Below are 19,480 nucleotides of genomic sequence, written 5' to 3'. Positions count from 1 at the left end.
GGAGTTGAGTTTATAATGTTAATTATTTATTTTATTACTTAATCGCCAAGAGCATGTTAGGCCGTCAACATTTGGGTAGGCAAACTTTAGGTCTTTCTTTATTTTTATTTGAGGTTAGAGGCCGTCAACATTTGGGTAGGCAAACTTTAGGTCTTTCTTTATTTTTATTTGAGGTTAGAGGCCGTCCCCTAGTCTATTATTTTATCCGGGGAATGCCGAGGAGCTTGTAATTATTTCTAAATCAGAGAAATGCCCTGTAGTGCCATTTAATCGGAAGCTGTGACGGACGTTCTCATGGAAGCATAGTTTAGGATAATTAATTGTGATTATTTTTCTTTTGTGTGTGCTTTACCTCAATTAGATTACTTTTTAAAGCCAACTAGATCAGGTACATAACCGTACTAGTTACGGGACTCGGGGGAATGGATAACATCTTCTCCTCGAGTCAAATGAACCACCTACTCGGAATTTCTGGTGCAAACTGGTTTTAGAGTCTACTCCTTCCGTTCCAGTTTATGTGAACTTATTTTTCTTTTTAGTCCGTTCTAAAAAGAATGACCCCTTTATAAATTTGAAAATAATTTAGCTTAAACTTTCAATTCTACCCTTAATGAGAAGCTTTTATAACCACACAAATGTACTAGACTCCTTTCTGACTTGTTTAGGACCATAAATTTTAAGTCTTCATTTTTTCTTAAACTCCGTGTCCAGTCAAATAGATTCACATAAATTGGAACAGAGGGAGTAAGTGTGTTTTAAAAGGAATTTTTTTTAGAAAAACGGTGACTTGGCACACCGAAATCAAATGTTAAGCGGTGACTTTGTAAATCTTGTAAACACAATAGTTTTGTCCGTTTTCAATTTTGAAAATCCTTTTGAGCTTAAAAGTCCTTTTATCTATTTTAAACGGGTTAAGCGAAAAAAGGGGTGTGACAACTCTTTTATAGCTATATTCTAACGAGCCACCAACCAGCAAGAGAGTATTTTAAGCTATGTTTCTTTTTAAAACTTAGTAAGGTTTAGTGCTAATGCGTAAGCATGTTTTCCAGGGAATTGCGTCTGAGTTACCAAGTGTAGAAATAGTGAGAAACACTAGAGAGATTGATCACTTTTATGGAATACAAAATCACGAATGGTATGGTAGTGTTGCTACAAGTCATAAGAAAAAGAAACACGGATAGCATTTCTGTAGAAGATGTATAATATCATGTAGCTCATTGGTTGATAATTCCGAAGGCTATGAACCAGCAAAAGAGGGACCAAGAATCTGAACTGCATTACTGCAAAATGTGATGCCAGCACAGCTTGATGTCGCTCTTGGCCCAGGACGACATTTGGATCATTTGTACCTGAAATCATAACCATGAATTTTAGAGTACGACAGAACAATAACTAGGCAACTGGAGGCAAATCCTTACATTACAGCATATTTTCGAATACATCTTCTGACCCTACACCATTGGCTTCTCACAGGCAAGGTTCCCTCCCCGCCATATCATGATCAACATTTGCAATTAGATAGCATCGTTGTGCCCTTATCCAATGTCAATGGCGTCTTCTGGAGCTTGGGCGTACCGAGATCGAACTTCCGAGTTCGAATCTTTGTCCAAAACACTGAGTCCAGTGGGCAAAATGTTAGAACATCCGCGAAGCGAGCATACAATTTAGGTATTGCAAACATGTAAACTAGACAATTATATAATTCGGAGATTAGAAACACTAACCTCTTGAAAACGTTGCACAAGTCCTCCACAGAGCAAGAATCCAGGACTGAAGTCTTCTGTTATGCTCCTAATAAGACCTTGGACGAAATTGTTTTGAGTGGGCAAAACAATACAACTTTGAAGAGTGAGTTATTGGGTGAAAAACGTCTTCCTTATGTAGACCCGAAATTCAGCCAAAAGGGGGCTCAAAAACGTGTAGGATTCTGCTTGTGCATCTACAAGATGATTTTTCTCCCGAGTCACTTTTTACCCAAGCCAGTCCAGGTTTTTACTAGGTATAGCAGGGACCACATAAATAGTAAGAGGCAACCAATTATAGCATTAATTCGAAAATTTGGATGAATTAATTCCTACTATAATTAATTGCAGTTTATTCCACTAAAAAACTGCAATTGAACTCCTCAATATGAATTTCGAAAATTATTAACACTTATTTTAACTCCCCATGTAAGATCACAAATAGCAGTTAATTAAATTAAATCACTCACAATTTAATTTAATCAACTAATTAAATCCATTATAATTCCGCTTAAACTATTTGATGTGACAGATACAAAATCCATCGGCTGAGTTTTCACATGAAAACTTATAAGCTTACATAAAGGGGTATCATCAAACTCAAAACCGAGTCATGGATTCTATCAACTAATTATTATTTCACAAATGATATTCGTTATTGTCCAATCTATTCGACATACACTAACACCGAATATAGTTGTACCTTTTGATAAATCAAAACAATAAACAAATCACATTGATCATAATAATTATATCAAGATTAGGAGTATAAGCTGATTTAATGAATTAGAGAAAATATTTTATATATATATTCAGTACAATAACATCTTTTCTCTACTTGGTCCGTTCAATATACACTAAGCATACTAGCACAAAAAGTCGGAGTAAAATCACTCTCATAATCAAGATAAATTATACTTTAATATTGTGCTACAATCATCAAGATATTTTGCCAAATAATATCTTCGATTATGAACATAATTTATTAGTTATGAGAACCGAAAATTTAATCTTCTGTGCATGAGCTAAGACTCCATACACTAAATTGTCCGCTACATAACTGAAAGACACATGTAACAAATGATCTATTTAAAATAGTAATTTATTGAATTGAATAAATCAAATAAATAATTATTCCATAAAGAATAAACACAATACTATATCTAATCAGCATGGTTAATAGTATATCCCAACGCAAAATGTCTTAACTGGAATCACAGATGAGTTTCAATTCAATTTAGTCCCTTCACAAACTAATTCATTTTCCTCCTCTTATTTGAAGGAAAAAGTTATGTTTATGACCGTTTGGAAGTGAAATTATAATTAAAGAATCTCGACATGATTGAGAGTTCGTTTGACAGTTTGGGAGCCACATGTCAATTTTGACTACATTTTGAATACTGCATATATTTAGCTAGTCAAGAGTCTTTATGGACAAAACATTATTAAAATCATTCTTTCTTTTCCTAGAGTTCTTCCATTTTGATTATATACATTATTACTGCTAAGTGCTAATGCCCTCTTCCCAATCCCTATAAATCTTACCGTCTCTGATATATATGCAGAGATGGATCCAGGATTTGGAGGTTTCGGGTGCCAAGCAAAAGGAAAAGATGAACCTTTGCCACTGACACCTTGACGACGTATCACCCCGAATCATATACATAGATCCGCCCTTTATATATGCATAATAAGAATCATGATGTCGTAAGTTTTAAATTTCAACTAAGGCAAAATGACAATATTTTTTTCCATTTATCAAAGTTTGGGTGAACTGAGCTATAAAATACCATCGCTAGTGGGAGGTGAAGTTAGTTGAGATGTCTATTTGTAAAGAAAGAAATTTGAACATGAGTAAATCGACGTAATAGGACAACTTAACAATTGCATATATTTCTACTCTGATTTCTTGCTGAAAACTCACGTGCGAAATGTTCCAAACTTTTTTTTTCACCTGTGTATTAATAAAATTTCCTTAAGGTACTGTTGTTCCATCATATATATGAGTGTTTCTTATATAAACGAGCTTGAGTATGGCATCAAAGGAAAGGATAGGGAATAAAAATAGAAATAAACACTAATGCAAATACATCAAAAGCTTACTTTTGTCATTTATTTATACCGACACCATGATGCGAACAAGGGTAACGTAAATGGAAATCATTTCCTAATTTACTTTCTAGGCAAACATAAATGTCATTTATTTGACAGAACCAGGTCCCCCATAAAAGACCGTATGCCCAAAATCCTCATTGGTAACTGGTTCATCAACAACTTGGTATAGCGCGTGGGCGTCTTCAAACCTTGATAATCGACCGGGATCCTTAGTTTTGCCAGCAGAATCCAGAATTGAAATTTTGCTACAATATGCATCTTCATTGGTACTTACAACTAGAGGAATACGGCCAGAACCCATTTGAGGGAAAGTAGGCACTGAACTAAATGTCTCTCCACCCCATGCTGCTTGTGATGCAAAACCCTTTAATCCTGTAAAAAGCTCGGGAGGCCAAAAACCAATCTGTGCAAAATCAGGACCATATCGTAGCCACCATCTTCCATTCTTTAGATCCTGCTCCAAAATCGTATATAAAAAGATTATGTTCATACATTGTACTACGTTCTACTAAAAAATGACTACGCTCTTAATTACTCTTTTAATGAGAAAATGGGAAAAAGGAGTTCAATATGGTTTTTATCTAACCCGTTCAATGAAGAACGTCTCCTCGAATAAGGTTCCAGGTCTGGTAGTCTTAAACACCTTGTCCAAAGGTATTTGCGTATTCACAATAACAAATCCAGGGCAACGTGTATTGAAGCATTGAGTTGTACCTGCCTATGTGATATAACATATTTAACTAATCTTGAATAACGAAATTTTATTAAAGCATGACTTACTAATTGAATGAACAAAAAAAAAAAAAGACTTACTTTGAATAATGAGTAAAATCTAGTATGAGTATCACCGTAAAGAATTGGATCCACCTAGATCAATAAACATAACATTCATTGTCAATTTTTTATACTCCTATCGTGTAGAAGCAACAAAAGGGGATGAAATTTCACTAGCAAAGTTAATTTATATATATTACTTACACGCCACCCAGCTTGTATTTGGTCACGACCATTTTGTACCTTCACGACAGATGCACTCCATTGGTTCGGAAGAACCTTTGGATTATACATACTAGCTGTTGTTCCAGCTCCCGAAATTTGGTTACGTGGGTCATTTGATGTTTGTTCTAGAGCAAACTAAATGTTCAAAGCAAAATAAGTAACAAGATATGTGTCGATAATAAAAAATAGTATCCTATAATTAAGGAGCAGCTTACATGAAAGGTGCCACGAGCATAACTAGCATTAAATCTCCTTTCTCTAATGAGATCTTCTTTGGTAGTTCTTCTAATAGGAACTGTTCCCATTGGACAACCACCATCTTTTAATCCCATTTTGAAGGAGCTATTGGATGTTGAGGATTCTTTGTCTCTCTTTAATAGGGAGAAAGACGGTTTCATCTACGACAAAATTTCAATTCGGAGTTATTCTTACTTTCACAATAAATAGTTAAACATCTCTATAACAGCCTCGTTTGTTCCAGATTTTTTTGATTGTTATAGCGAATTGTTATTATATAAAACATATATTATAACATAACATGGAGATTGGTTCTAAAGAAATTTGGCTTTTATAGTGAATAGTTGTTATAGAGACATCTGACTTTACATTGATAATTGAACAAGGTTCAATAGACCAAATGGACATACCTGAGGATAATAAGTATGATTCTTCAATAAGGGATGATCAAATGCCGGTTGTTGATAGAAATCCACACAGTCATAAATATCTCCATATTCAGTCTACAAAAATAAACAATATTGCTCGTTATTGATTTTAAATATTTATTCTTTATTCGTAACATAATTTTTAACTCTATGAAAAGAAAGAATAAGAATCTACCTTAATAGTTTTGATTGCTGGCTTATTTAAAAGCTTTAGTTGCCTCCCCAATTCTTCATTGTCCTTCTTTGATAAGCCCTCAACTTCATAGTTGAGAAAAGCCATAACTGCAATCAAAAACTGTACAAGTACGCATAGATGCATTCTTGTGATTTCCATCCTAGAAAAGTTTTTACAAGATATTATTAGAGACGATCAAACTAAACATAAAGCTGACTATAATAAGAGAAATATTCTGCAAATAGCACATGATAATTAGAAATTTAAGAAAGAAGAAATGAAGTACCTGATTTCTTTAATGGACTAGAAAAGTGATTGGTCCTACAAGAATAACACACTTTATATAGGAATCGACAGGTATTCATAATCCCGTAATTTTATTGTTCGCTTTGATTTTTCCTTAATTATAGTGGTTATATTGATATATTGATATTGATTCTTACAATCTTTCTTGTCCATAAATTAACAGATACGAGATTTTCTCCTTAATTCTTACATTATGGCAAATCAGATCTTTACTATAATATTTTGGAGAGAGAAGTACTGTATTAATTTAATTTCTAATAAATGAGAGCTTAAGATATTATTGGAGACAATCGTCTGCTTTTTTATTTATTTATTTTTTTTAAATATTTAGATCACCATAAAATTTTACGAGCTAGTTTTTCCTCATGCAACTCGTCTGAAGTGGCCAGAATTCTTCAAAATTATATTCATATGAGTGGCTTATGCAAGCAATTGATTTTCCTCATCATATCAAAGATCTCAAAGCTTCTAATTATTTAAACAAAAATCATATCATCACTTGACATGTTCAAACAAATAAACTGAATCGAAAAGATTGTTCAAATTTTATCATAAAATTATAATAGTATTACTAACGTACAAATGAACGAATTTACCCTTGATGCTGATTAAGTTTATTTTATACCATTTTGGGCCAAAAGCAACATTTGAATAATTAATAAGATCATTAAGTTGATACTACCGTATCATTTTAATCCTTCAGAATTATACTCTAAAACTGCAAAGATATGGGAAAGAAAACGAGAACAAAAAAGCCAAGCTTTTTCGGAACCAATTTTTATGTTATGTTAAAATATATGTTCTCTATAACAGCACTTCGGTATAACGTCCAAAAATATTCGAAACAAACGACGATATTATAGAGAGGTTTGACTGTATTAAGAAGAAGGTTTATCCTAGAATAATTTTCAGAACAGAAAAATATAATTTCCATATTGGTTTTCAGCCTGAAAGCATGACTTAGTAGTATTAAACGGGAATACTACTATTCCCTCGTGTATACGAAAAATTAGGAACGAATACGTCTTCGCACTGTAACTCTAGGATTATATTCGTCACCTAGTAATACGAAAATAATATGGTATGTAATCAATGGAGAAGTTGATTGATACTAAAAGATTCAATTCATAATCGCATAAAAAAGAATCAAAAAATTAAAGAAAGTAACAAGGTCATTTTGATACTGCCAAATTGGTTTGTTTTTGTTACTTTGTGCCAAGATTCAAAGAAAAAAAATGTCATGACCCGAAATTCCTACCCTCGGGATCGGCGCTTAACATTTCACTTGCTAGGCAAGCAACGTTAGAAATAGTTTTTAGCCATTTTTAACAGTTCAAATTAAATAATAACCAAGAATCTGAATAAACTAAAATAGAGTGAGTAAACTATAATAACAATGATATCTAGATACGATCCCAGAACTGGTGTCACAAGTACACGAGCGACTAGAGTACTACAAATAAAAGTCTGAATGAAAAATATAACTCTCTGAAATGAATAAACAACTGGAGTAAGGTAGAGGGGGACTTCAGGGCTGCGAACGTTGTGCAGCTGTACCTCAAGTCTTCGTAAAACTCCGAATCTGAGCAATCTACTGACCGTCGCTGAAACCAACTCCAAAATCTGCACAAGAAGTGCAGAGTGTAATATGAGTACAACCGACCCCATGTACTCTATAAGTGTCGAATCTAGCCTCGACGAAGTAGTAACGAAACTAAGGCGTGTCACTTATATCAATCTACACGCTGTATAATAGTAATAATAGGAAAGAAAAGCAGAAAATAACGGCAAAGCAGTTAACTAATGAAAACAAACTAAATCCTCGAAATCAATAAATCCAAAAATATTAGTTCTCAAAATCTAATATGAAAATACTGAAAGCTAATACAAAACAACAATGAGTACAACACACACGATCCGTTGCAGCGCGCAACCCGATCCCACTGTATAAACAAAATCCTCCCTTATTTCACCATATCAAAATCAAAAATCACATATAAAATCCGTTGCGGTGCGAAACCCGATCTGTGATGATGCAAAATGTCATCTTTAAATTTAATAATTAATTCTGTATTCTAAGACCTCAAAAAGCACTATTTATTATTCTTCGACTTGCGTGCACAGTCCGTTAATTTTTCGGAAAGTTTTATGTGAAAAATGAATTAAAATGTCAAATAGAGTTTTAAAACTCAACTGAGTTGACTTTGGTCAACATTTTAAGAAAACGGACTCGGATCAGTGTTTTGACAGTTCCGGTAGATCTGTATCGTGATTTGGGACTTGGGCGTATGCCCGGAATCGAATTCCGAGGTCCCTAGCCTGAGATATGGAATTTTGATGAAAAATTAAAAGTTTGAAAGCTTAATGATTTTTAAGAATTTACTGATATTAGATTTGTTGACATCGGATCCGTATTTTGATTCCGAAACCCGATATAGATCCACTATAATATTTATGACTTGTCTGAATGATTGATCACTTTTCTTCTCCAACAATTAACACACTAAACCTAGGCAATCTAATTACTAGCTAACAGATCATGTGAAATTTTCTTTTAAAACGCTCTGTCAAAGGCAATAAATACATGATGTGTTATTCTCGTACATTTTACGTTCATTTATCTCTATTTAGTTAAATAAAAGTCTAAGTTAATAAACTAAAGCAAAATAACTCAAGTACTAGAGTTAATATATAATTTTTTCCCATGTATGGTCTGTAAAATATGTTTTTATTATTGCAAGTGATATATTCAAAACTTAATTTGGTTGCTTCTAGAACATATTTATGTCATCTCAAAGTTGAAAAAAAGAATACCTAGTTCCATTTATCATCCATACATGGGATAACCACTTTATAGGGCTAATTTTATCAGACTCCAAAAAGAATGATAAAATTTTAATTAGCTGGGAAATTGCACTTTGATCCTAGCAAGTATTTCTTCTTATTTCCCGAACGTATATAATTAAGCATTGAAAAGTCGAATCGGATAGAAAAAAGATGATGTTTTGCCTACCAGTGTTTTAAAAGGCGTGGGCGTAAGGCGAGGCATTTTACATATGCTTCAGCGAGGCGTAAGCCCCATGTGTATTTAATTTTTAATAGTTTATATAATAATATAATTACAGTAAATATTTATAAATAGGTAAAATTGCATAAAAATTGAAGAAAACTATAAATATGTGATATATATATATATATATATATATATATATATATATATATATATATATATATATATATATATATATATGTGCTCCATCCCCACAAAAAACTGGTCAAAATAATCTATTATACGCTACTTACAAGCACAAGTAACTTGAATCGAAAGAATAAAGTTTTATACATGGAGGAGCAAAAAAGTTGACTAACCTGCAATTTGAACTTTGAATTCAATTTGTTGCTACGAAGAAGAATGGAGTTCTCTTTGTATTTGTTAAAAAAATTAAATATTTGTTGCTTTTGGGAGATATTAGTAGACTAGCGGACAAAATAAAGAATTGGGAGATATTAAATTTAATACATTTCAGTTCCTTTTTAAAATTTTTGAGTAATTACAAGCTGACTTTTGATAATTTTGGTATTATATGAAGGGCTTATTCAACAAATATTGTTTTAATTTGAAAAAGTCTCTCGGGCTTACGCCTCACTATAAAAACACGCCTCAAACGCCCGGGCGTACGCCCCGATTGCTAGGCGTACGCCTCTTGAGACTTTCGCCCCACACCATCACCTTGGACATTTTTTGTGGGGCTCGCCCAGAAAACACCTTTTAAAACACTGTTATACACTATATAAATTGGACAACACGTATGAAGAAGGGGAGATAATACACATTATCCAACCAATTAGATGTCCAAATATGAATTAGGAATAAAGAACCCAAACACCCGGCCACAAATTGGTTAAAATTAAAGAATCAAATGAGCTCCAATAAATCAAAAGTTACACCGTGATTGATTCAATGAACTAACTGGATGGTTTAAAACACGTGGTCTTTAAATCTTTTGGACCAACAAAGAGTTTATTCGTTATTGAGGGATTAAAAGTGGAAATCCCAAAAATATATTTCTAGTAGTCAAGCCATGCAAACTACAACAAACAACAACCCATTATAATCCCACTAATAAGGTCTGGGAAGGGTAGTATGTATGCAGATCTTATCCCTACCCTGGAGTAGAGAGGATGTTTACAAACAACAACCCATTATAATCCCACTAATAAGGTCTGGGAAGGGTAGTATGTATGCAGATCTTACCCCTACCCTGGAGTAGAGAGGATGTTTCCGATAGACCATCGGCTCCCTCCCTCCAAGAACTCCCCACCTTGCTCTTGGGATGACTGAAACTCAGAACCTCTTGATTGGAAGTGGAGAGTGCTTACCACTAAATCAATCCACTCTTGTAAACTACCTTCGCCTAATTATTGTTACCCTCAGCAATGCAGACTTTACCTGGTCAATTATGGTGCTTTTGTTAAATCAATGGATAATTGAAAAATGATACATCCATCCATAATTTCCAAATTTATGCAATTATTTGCAACAATAATTCCCAATATATTTTTAAAAACGTTTTATTATTGATGGGGTTTATTGAAATTTTCACCTTATGGAACTTATTCGCGACCATAGTTCCCAATTTTGTAATTTTTATTTATTTATTATTGATGGGGTTTATTTAGTTAATTGTGGAAGGCATGGAACTTATCAAGTAAGCTAATCCTCAACCCCCCATAATATTTCTACTTGTCTATTCCCTTCTCCCCACCTTTTTTTTTGTGCCTCAAAAAGTAGATTTCTGTAAACGACTTAACGAAATAAAGTTGACCAGGAGATTTATAATATAGAGGTCTTCTTTACTATCCATAGAAAAATCATGTTCTTAAGATACTTCATTAATTACAAAATTTCCAACTTCCCAGAGGAGAGTTCGGATAATGCAGGTTTAGATATATCTCAACTAGGTGTGTACAAATAGAATCGAAAAATCGTACAAAATCGAAAAGTCAAATCAAACCAATTAGGTTTGGTTTGGTATTGAGTAAAAAAACTCGAACTAAACCGACATATAAATATATAATATTTGTATATACTTTTAAGACTTTATATAAAATTTTCTTTAAAAAATGTCTAGAAATATTTGGGATTCTCTTATGGGATGTAATATTTAATAGAATATGAAGTGCTTCATTTTTATTAACTTTAAATAATGGGGTGTATGATCATTTTCTTATTAACTGTTATTGAAATGCGTCAATCTCTTTGTTCAGCTTCCATATTCATATGTCAAAATCTATTAAATTCGTATATCTTTTTCGAATTTGAAGTGATATTTCGATAATTTAAAATTAAATAGAACATAATTTATGTATCATATTAATTTTTATGTTTAATTATTAAATTCAATTAACCTTGAAAGTGTACATCAAGGAAAACTTATTGTGAGACGACAAAAAAATAACTATTATGTGTTACTAAAAAACTTTTCCCTTAAAAATATTTTAATAGATCATATGTCTATTAATTTTTACTAAACATATATATTACTTATAAAAAATTTAACAAAGTAAAATTAAAATTATATTTATCTAACAAAAAAAATCTGAAAACCTGAAAAACCCGACAAAACAAAACCATTTAATCCAAACCAATATAGTTGATTTGATTTGGTTTTGATAAAAATTGAACCAAACCAATCCATGTACATCCCTAATCTCAACTAGTTGTTACACCTCGCGGTATAGGATGAAAGAATAAGTAAAAATCATAGATACATATAGCTACAAACTTTAGGCAATTGAAACTACTGACAAGAGACAAACAACATTACATTTTAATCCAAAAGATAATATGTTTATCTTCAAAATCGGATAACAATTAAATTTATAAGTGGTTTTAAAAATATACAGATTAATTTGATATAAATCGATAAATTGAGTTAAAATGGACAAGTAAAGATACAGTAAATTCAAACCACGCGAGTAGGATGATTCCAGTCTTGGTGAAGCATTCGCCCTCAAACCGGGCTCACAGTGGAAACTTTTGATGAACGAGAGAAAAAGTTCACAATAACAGTGAAAATAATTGCGTGTTACAATGTGTCTAATAAATTATCAGACCCCCTTTATATAGTAGAGAAATCCTACTCTAAGTACAACTCTGTAAAGGTAAAAAATCTTTTGTTTAACTGATTACTGGTCCTTTATCTATACGTACCGAGATCCACGCCGTAATATTCGGCTGGTCGTGAATATTACGGCATTCTCTTGGCCGTGTTCGATTTTTCAGGATTTGGATCGATCTCGACTCATGACCCCGATATTTTCGAAGGCAGACAATGTGTCCCCAGATTTTGACTCGATGGGACCTTTACTTCGATCCTGATCATTCGCGATCATCTTTGAGCCCGTTTTACCCTAATGGAGGCCAAAGTGTATCATGAGCCTGATTTTTACCCATATACAGAAAGTCCCCTCGTTTCTCGCTCGTTTCTCGGAAAGCGAGCTGACGAGAAACGACATGAACATCCCAATTCCTTCTCCAATACATCGTGTCATAAACGACAAAAAGACCGAAATGTCTCGTTAGTCATGTCATAGTAGCATTAAATACACGCCAACCGCCGGTCGGCTGTCCCTGGAGGCGAAGGGTCACAGAACCACTATAAATAGCCCATCTTTCATTCATTTTTTACTTTATATTGAACCGTCTACCCTCTTACCCTCAGGATTTCACTACTCCTTTTCACGTTCTAGCATTTTTACCTCCGTTATTCGAGATTCCTTTGAAATTTTTACTCATCATTCATTTTAGCCAACACATCTGAGCTTCCAGCTTTCAACCTTTCTCTATCTCTTTCAAGCTTTCCCCTATAACAATGGCAAAAACCTCAAAATCCGTTCCCCAAAAGGTCGCCTCTACTTCCCAAATGACTGCCGAAACTACTTCCGATGTGGTTGACCTCGGGAGACCTGCTGCTAACTTGGCTATCGATGAACCGGCTTGTGAACCTCCCTTGAAGATGTTCATTCCCGGAGGTTGTTCGATCGCTGACGACTTCAAGGTCGAGAAGCCTTCTACGGTACAAGGTCGGCATGAGGATGCCTCGAGATACATTTTGTCACAACCCAAAATTCACCTAGTCGTGATGGCACCTAATCCAACCCGTCAGGTAAGCCAATTAACACTAACCAATTGAAATGATATTTATTAAGAAAAGAAATGATAATAAAACTGCTTTTATACAAGAATTTCCCAAGGACTGGTAGTACAAATTATGAGCTTCTAAAATTAGAATTTACAAAGATGGTATGAAATAAATACACCATCTATTCGAAATGTAAATAAACAGATTAAAACTTCTAAGGCTACCATGAACAAGAGGTAGCTACAATCGGAACACAAGTACATCTTTAAAATCCCGCTCTCATTGATCAACATCAAATATCTGCACGTAAGGTGCAGAAGTGTAGTATGAGTACAACTGACCCCATGTACTCAATAAGTAACAAACCTAACCTTAGGTTGAAAGTAGTGATGAGCTGGAACACATGTCAAAGTCCAACACCAATAGCCAACGACGATTCATAACAATATAACAAGAGTGGTACAGGAAATAACTCATAAATAAAATGTACAGCTCATTCACAGTTTCAGAAAAATAGACATGCATTTCAAGTATAACAGTGAAAATCCAAATCTTTTACCGAAAATACCAAAATATGAGTAAGTTTGTAAAATCGTGATTTTTACTTCCAAAACGTTTCAACAGGTAAATGTTTCATTATCAAATGGCATGAGGAAAAGTACATCTCTATGCCTACATGTCAATGTGTCTGAGAAGTCAGGAATGACGTGATACCGTACAACATGAGAAAATATGCGTCTCTATGCTTGTATGTCAAGTGTGCATGTCAATGCAGTACAACATAGTGAAAAACTATATACATACTCTCAGAGTATCAATCACTAGCACTCAATAGGTACCCTGCGCTCACAGGGGGTGTGTACAGACTCCAGAGGGGCTCCTTCAGCCCAAGCACTATAATCCGTACGGACAAATCACGTGCTGCACAGACAACTCACGTGCTATAATATAAATATCTGGATCTGCCCGGACAACTCACGTGCTATAGTATCAATATCTGGATCTGCACGGACAACTCACGTGCTGTACGGATAACTCACGTGCTGCACGGACAACTCACGTGCTGCACGGACAACTAACGTACTGCACGGACAACTCACGTGCTGTAGTATAATATCTCACAATTAGGCCCCCGGCCTCACTCAGTCATAAATCTCTCCAGTCTCTCGGGCTCTCAGAAATCATAAAAATCAGCCCCAAGAGAAATGATATAATGTATCAACAAAGAACAATAGATACTGAGATAAAATAAGCAAGTAAACTATGACTAAGTACAAAACAATAATTTAGCAGATAATTCAACATGTACACGAACTCTGTGGGTCCCTACAGTGCCAACACATAATCTGAACATGATTTGTGGTTCAAATTCTTTACTACATGGAGAATGTACAGATAACAACAGATTATTCAATTACACAGTTTTATGGAATTTGACCAAGTCACAATTTCTACGGTGCATGTGAGCACCTAATTTTTGATCATGCTTGAATTTTTTTACCCCCACTCATCTCACCAATATCTCACTTCTCACTCCACTTTCCCTTGCTCCCCACTCTTTGTCCCCCCATTCTTTATTCCTACTCCACTCTCTCTTGTCCCCCATGCTTGTCCTCCATGCTTGTTCCCCATTCATTTTCCTCTATTACAAAAACACATCATCTCCACAATCCCAAAAGTAGGAGAAGGAACGGACCCCCTTCCATTTAAAACAAAAACCCTTAGACCCCAAAATCGAGCGGGGATCCTTCTTACTGATTCTCTCTTTTTCAACAGAGAAAACATCCGACCATCGTCTCCACCTCTCGATGATTCTCACAAAAGGGCCTAACCCCCATCTCCCCTCACACTCGCCTCTCACCCATCGACATCAACACACACAGAGTAATATATAGTAAAGAGTGACGAGAGGGAGAGGTTAGTTCAGATTCAAATTCGTCGCTGTTTATCACTTTTGGTCATGGTTCTTTGTCGAGTTGAGCCATTCTTCTTGAGGTTGTCGATTAAGGTTTCCAGTGCGAGGTTTAACATTCAGTCGAGTTTGTTCTAATCTTCTATTTCGTGACTCGAGACACTCGTTTAATCAATTTCAGCATCATTTTGTGTTATTCTAAGCGTGAGTTGTGGTTGTTCATTTGGTTGTTGCTGTTGTAAAGTTGCTGGGCTCCATTTTCAACTTTCTTAAGCTCCATTTGGGTGAGTTTTGTTGGTTTCGCTGCTGTTGAGGTAATTTCCCTCCGATGTTATGTTTATGGTCGATTTTGATGCCATAAAATTATAAGAATGTCATGTTGTGAACTTGAATCAAAGACTGTTGAATATCTATGGCTGAAATATGATTTGTATTACACTCTATTTTTAATTTAACAAGTTTTAATCAGTTTGTCCCATATGCTTCGTATGAATACATTATATCTCTGTTTAAGCACGTTAAGAGTGAAAATATCATTAAATTTAAATGTTATTGGTGTCCTTAACACTGAGAAAATGAAGGCTGGCCTCACTGCTCATTTCGATGAGCTTAATGCTTTGTCCTTTGTTTCTTTGTTAACTACAGTGAGCATGCCTTTGTAATGTGATGATTGTGTTTGTTTCTTTCCATTCTCGTTGGTTTTATGTCTTAAATTGGTGGAGCTCAGATTTTGATAAAGAACTGAGACTTTGTGCACCCTCTCGATTCTTGAGATGAGTACTAACATTTTTGGGCTTTATTGCCTTTAATATTATAATAACTAATTATCACATGTTTTCTCCTAATGAGTAGGGGACATTAAGAAGCATTTCTTATCAGCTAAAGTAATATATCTGTTACTTGTCTCCAGTAATATTGTTATTTTGGGGTATTCACTCAAAAGTGGCCAACTTTATCGGGTTGGTTGCTCCAAAAATTAGTTCTTGCTATTGAAGATGGTTTCCACAATAATATCTTGTCCATAATCCATGGCCTCACGCTCATCTCAAATTTTAGGAAATAAACATCTTATAAATATCCTAGTTTTGCTTTAGGAGCGATTAATAATAAATCATCGTGACTATGGGTACGGTTCCCGTGGCATGGTCACGATACGTAAATTCCAATTTGGGTGTGCATTTCATGTGACCCGACCATAAATTCAAACAATAATAAAAATAAACATGTTGTAGATCGCGGGTTCGGTTCCCGTGACGCGATTCGTAATATGTACAAAAATAAACGAGTGCGCGACATCGCGCATTGTTCAAATAAATTCCATAAATATTAAAAGCGGTTATAAAGTTAAAATGCACAATAGGTTTTAAAAATATTTTAAATCAGATAATTAGGCCAATCATTAATAGTTGAGCGACCGTGCTAAAACCACGGAACTCGGGAGTGCCTCACACCTTCTCCCGGGTTAACAGAATTCCTTACCTGGTCTTTTGTGTTCGCAGACCATAAATAAGAGTCAATTTCCTCGATTTGGGATTTAAAATAAACCGGTGACTTGGGACATCATAAATTATTCCAAGTGACGACTCTGATCAAATAAATAATCTCATTTCGAATAATGTCACTTTAATTGAAAAAACTTTCCTATCCCCTCGGGGAAAAGGAGGTGTGACAGTGCACGCCCACACGCCCGTCACCTAGCATGTGCGTCACCTGAAAACCGATCACATAACATATAATCCGGGGTTTCATACCCTCAGAACCAAATTTAGAACTGTTTCTTATCTCGAACAAGCCGAGTCCAATATCGAGCAAGCTAAGCAATGTTCCAGAAATTCCATTCTGCCCGTACCAATCTCCGAACATCTCGAATCTAGTCACAATTAATTCGATTTAGTAAATACAAATTATGGGAATTAATTCCATATGAAAATACTAATTTTCCAACAAAATCTGAAATTCCACTCCAAAAATCGCCAGTTAGGCCACATCTCGAAACCCGACAAAAGTTACAAAATATGAACGCCCATTCAACCACGAGTCCAACCATACCAAATTTACCAAATTTCGACATCAACTCGACCTTCAAATCTTAATTTCTTATTTTGAAATCCCTAGGCCCAAATCCTCGAATAACACCTGAAAAACACGTAATCTAGTCGAAATACTCAATGATAATTCAATATTATTGACTAAAAATTATCACAAGTGAGTTACCTCCAAGTTTTCTCGTGAAATCCGTCTGAAATATCACCCCAAACCGTGTGTTTGACGCCGACCCTTATACCCGAGGTTGAAAGAGAGCTGTTGGTAAACTCGGGTACGTCCTCGGGAATCTGGACCCTCTTTATGGACGGTGCTTCAAACGCAAAAGGGTCCGGACTCGGCATCGTACTGAAACCACCCACAGGTAACGTGGTTAGACAATCTATTAGAACTGTGAAATTGATTAACAACGAGGCCGAATATGAGGCCATGACTGTAGGTCTCGAACTAGCTAAAGGCTTAGGAGCGGAGGTAATCGAAGCCAAATATGACTCTCTCCTCGTGGTGAATCAGGTTAACGAAACTTTCGAGGTTAGGAAAAAACGAATTCACAGATACCTAGATAAGCTACAAGTAACTTTACACATATTTAAGGAGTGGACTTTGAAACATGTGCCTCGAGATCAGAATAGTGAGGCCGACACCCTCGCAAACTTAGGGTCATCGGTCGAGGACAACGAGCTCAATTCGGGGGTCGTCGTGCAACTCATGAGGTCAGTAGTCGAAGAAGGCCACTCCGAGATAAACTCCACAATCTTGACCTGGGATTGGAGAAATAAATACATAGAGCATTTGAAAACCAGAAAGCTTCCCCCGGATCCAAAAGAATCGAGGGCCCTGCGCACTAAGGCAGCATGATTCACCTTGTCCGAAGACGGAACCTTATTCAAAAGATTGTTCAATGGTCCACTAGCGATATGTCTGGGACTGGGAGACACCGAGTATGTTCTGAAGGAAGTTCACGAGGGCACTTGCGAAAATCATTCCGGTGCCGAATCATTGGTTCAAAATGTAATCAGAGTCGGCTATTACTGGTTCGACATGGAGAAAGATGCGAAAGAGTTTGTTCGAAAATGTGACAAATGCACAAGACATGCACCGATGATTCACTAACCCGGGGAGCTACTCCATTCGATTTTGTCACCATGGCCATTCATGAAGTGGGGAAGGGACATTGTTGGCCCTCTTCCATGGGCACCAGGCAAAGCTCAATTTATTTTATTTATGACTGATTATTTTTCTAAGTGAGTTGAAGCACATGCCTTCGAGAAAGTTAGGGAGAAGGAAGTCATCGACTTTATTTGGGATCACATCATATGTCGATTCGGGATGCCATCCGAAATTGTGTGTGATAATGGGAAACAATTCATCGGTAGCAAAGTAACCAAATTTCTCGAAGATCATAAGATCAAAAAATCCTATCAACACCTTATCATCTTAGTGGGAATGGGCAAGATGAATCGACCAACAAAATCATCATCCAAAATCTTAAGAAGAGGCTAAACGACGGCAAAGGAAAGTGGAAGGAAATTCTGCCCGAAGTTCTTTGGGCATATCGCACAACCTCGAAGTCCTGTACCGGGGCTACCCCATTCTCATTAGTTTATGGAGCCGAAGCTCTAATACCGGTCGAGGTCGGAGAGCCGAGTATCAGGTTCTGATATGCAACAAAGGAATCAAATTATTGGGCCAAGAATACGAGTCTAGAACTATTGAATGAAAAGCGTGAAGCCGCCCTCGTCCGATTGTCCGCCCAAAAGCAATGGATCGAGAGATACTACAATCGAAGAGACAATCTTTGATATTTTAACGCCGAGGAGTTAGTGCTAAGGAAAGTCACCCTAAACACCCGAAATCCGAATGAAGGGAAATTGGGAAGGAACGTACCAAATTCTCGAAGTCACCGGAAAAGGATCCTACAAGCTCGGAAAGATGAATGAAGAACAAACACCGAGCAATTGGAACATATCTCACCTAAAATGGTATTACTGCTAAGGTACGACCCCTTTCCATTTCCCTTTTTATTTCAGACTAACACTTGCAGGTGGACAATAAGAAACGACGATGGATTTTTCAGCAAACGACATGAAGTCTTTAGGTCTAAAAGCACGCGTTGCACTTTTTTCCCTTAGAACGGTTTTGTCCCAAATGGGTTTTTTGTCGAGGTTTTTAACGAGGCAACAATGAATCGTGCTAACTTAGAATCAAGCCCGATTACGAATCGTCACTAAAGATCAACTCTAGCGAGGAAAATACTCCATAAAGGGAGGGTCTCGATAGATAGGATTTATTGTAAGGGCCAAATAATCAAAACAAACCGTGACCATGTAGATTGCTCGATCCCTAGCATAAAACATGTACGCATGTATGATTTTTTC

General features: G+C 35.7%; 1 protein-coding gene across 1 annotated transcript; it reads right to left on the bottom strand.

Annotated features, from left to right (window-relative positions):
- Positions 1-3,942: 3,942 nt before the first annotated feature.
- On the bottom strand, positions 3,943-5,801 carry LOC107775845 (protein neprosin-like). The gene is made up of 7 exons (XM_075241768.1): positions 5,697-5,801; positions 5,504-5,596; positions 5,072-5,254; positions 4,836-4,991; positions 4,671-4,724; positions 4,444-4,575; positions 3,943-4,311 (listed from the first exon to the last, which is right to left on the bottom strand). The coding sequence occupies exons 1-7, from the start codon at positions 5,799-5,801 to the stop codon at positions 3,943-3,945; spliced, it is 1,092 nt and encodes a 363-aa protein (XP_075097869.1).
- Between the last annotated feature and the right edge of the window lie 13,679 nt (positions 5,802-19,480).

The sequence above is a fragment of the Nicotiana tabacum genome, chromosome 21 (assembly GCF_000715075.1).
Source record: "Nicotiana tabacum cultivar K326 chromosome 21, ASM71507v2, whole genome shotgun sequence".
In the NCBI taxonomy this organism is placed as follows: domain Eukaryota; kingdom Viridiplantae; phylum Streptophyta; class Magnoliopsida; order Solanales; family Solanaceae; genus Nicotiana; species Nicotiana tabacum.
Note: the sequence above shows the minus strand (reverse complement) of the source record. Positions and strands in the feature narration are given on the sequence as shown.

Excerpts from the sequence above, each read along its gene's own strand:
- LOC107775845 (XM_075241768.1), bottom strand. The coding sequence starts at position 5,801 with ATGGCTTTTCTCAACTATGAAGTTGAGGGCTTATCAAAGAAGGACAAT. Across the intron at positions 4,992-5,071 it reads ATGCTCGTGGCACCTTTCAT|TTTGCTCTAGAACAAACATC; the intron begins GTAAGCTGCTCC and ends TTGAACATTTAG. Across the intron at positions 4,725-4,835 it reads AAATACAAGCTGGGTGGCGT|GTGGATCCAATTCTTTACGG; the intron begins GTAAGTAATATA and ends TTATTGATCTAG.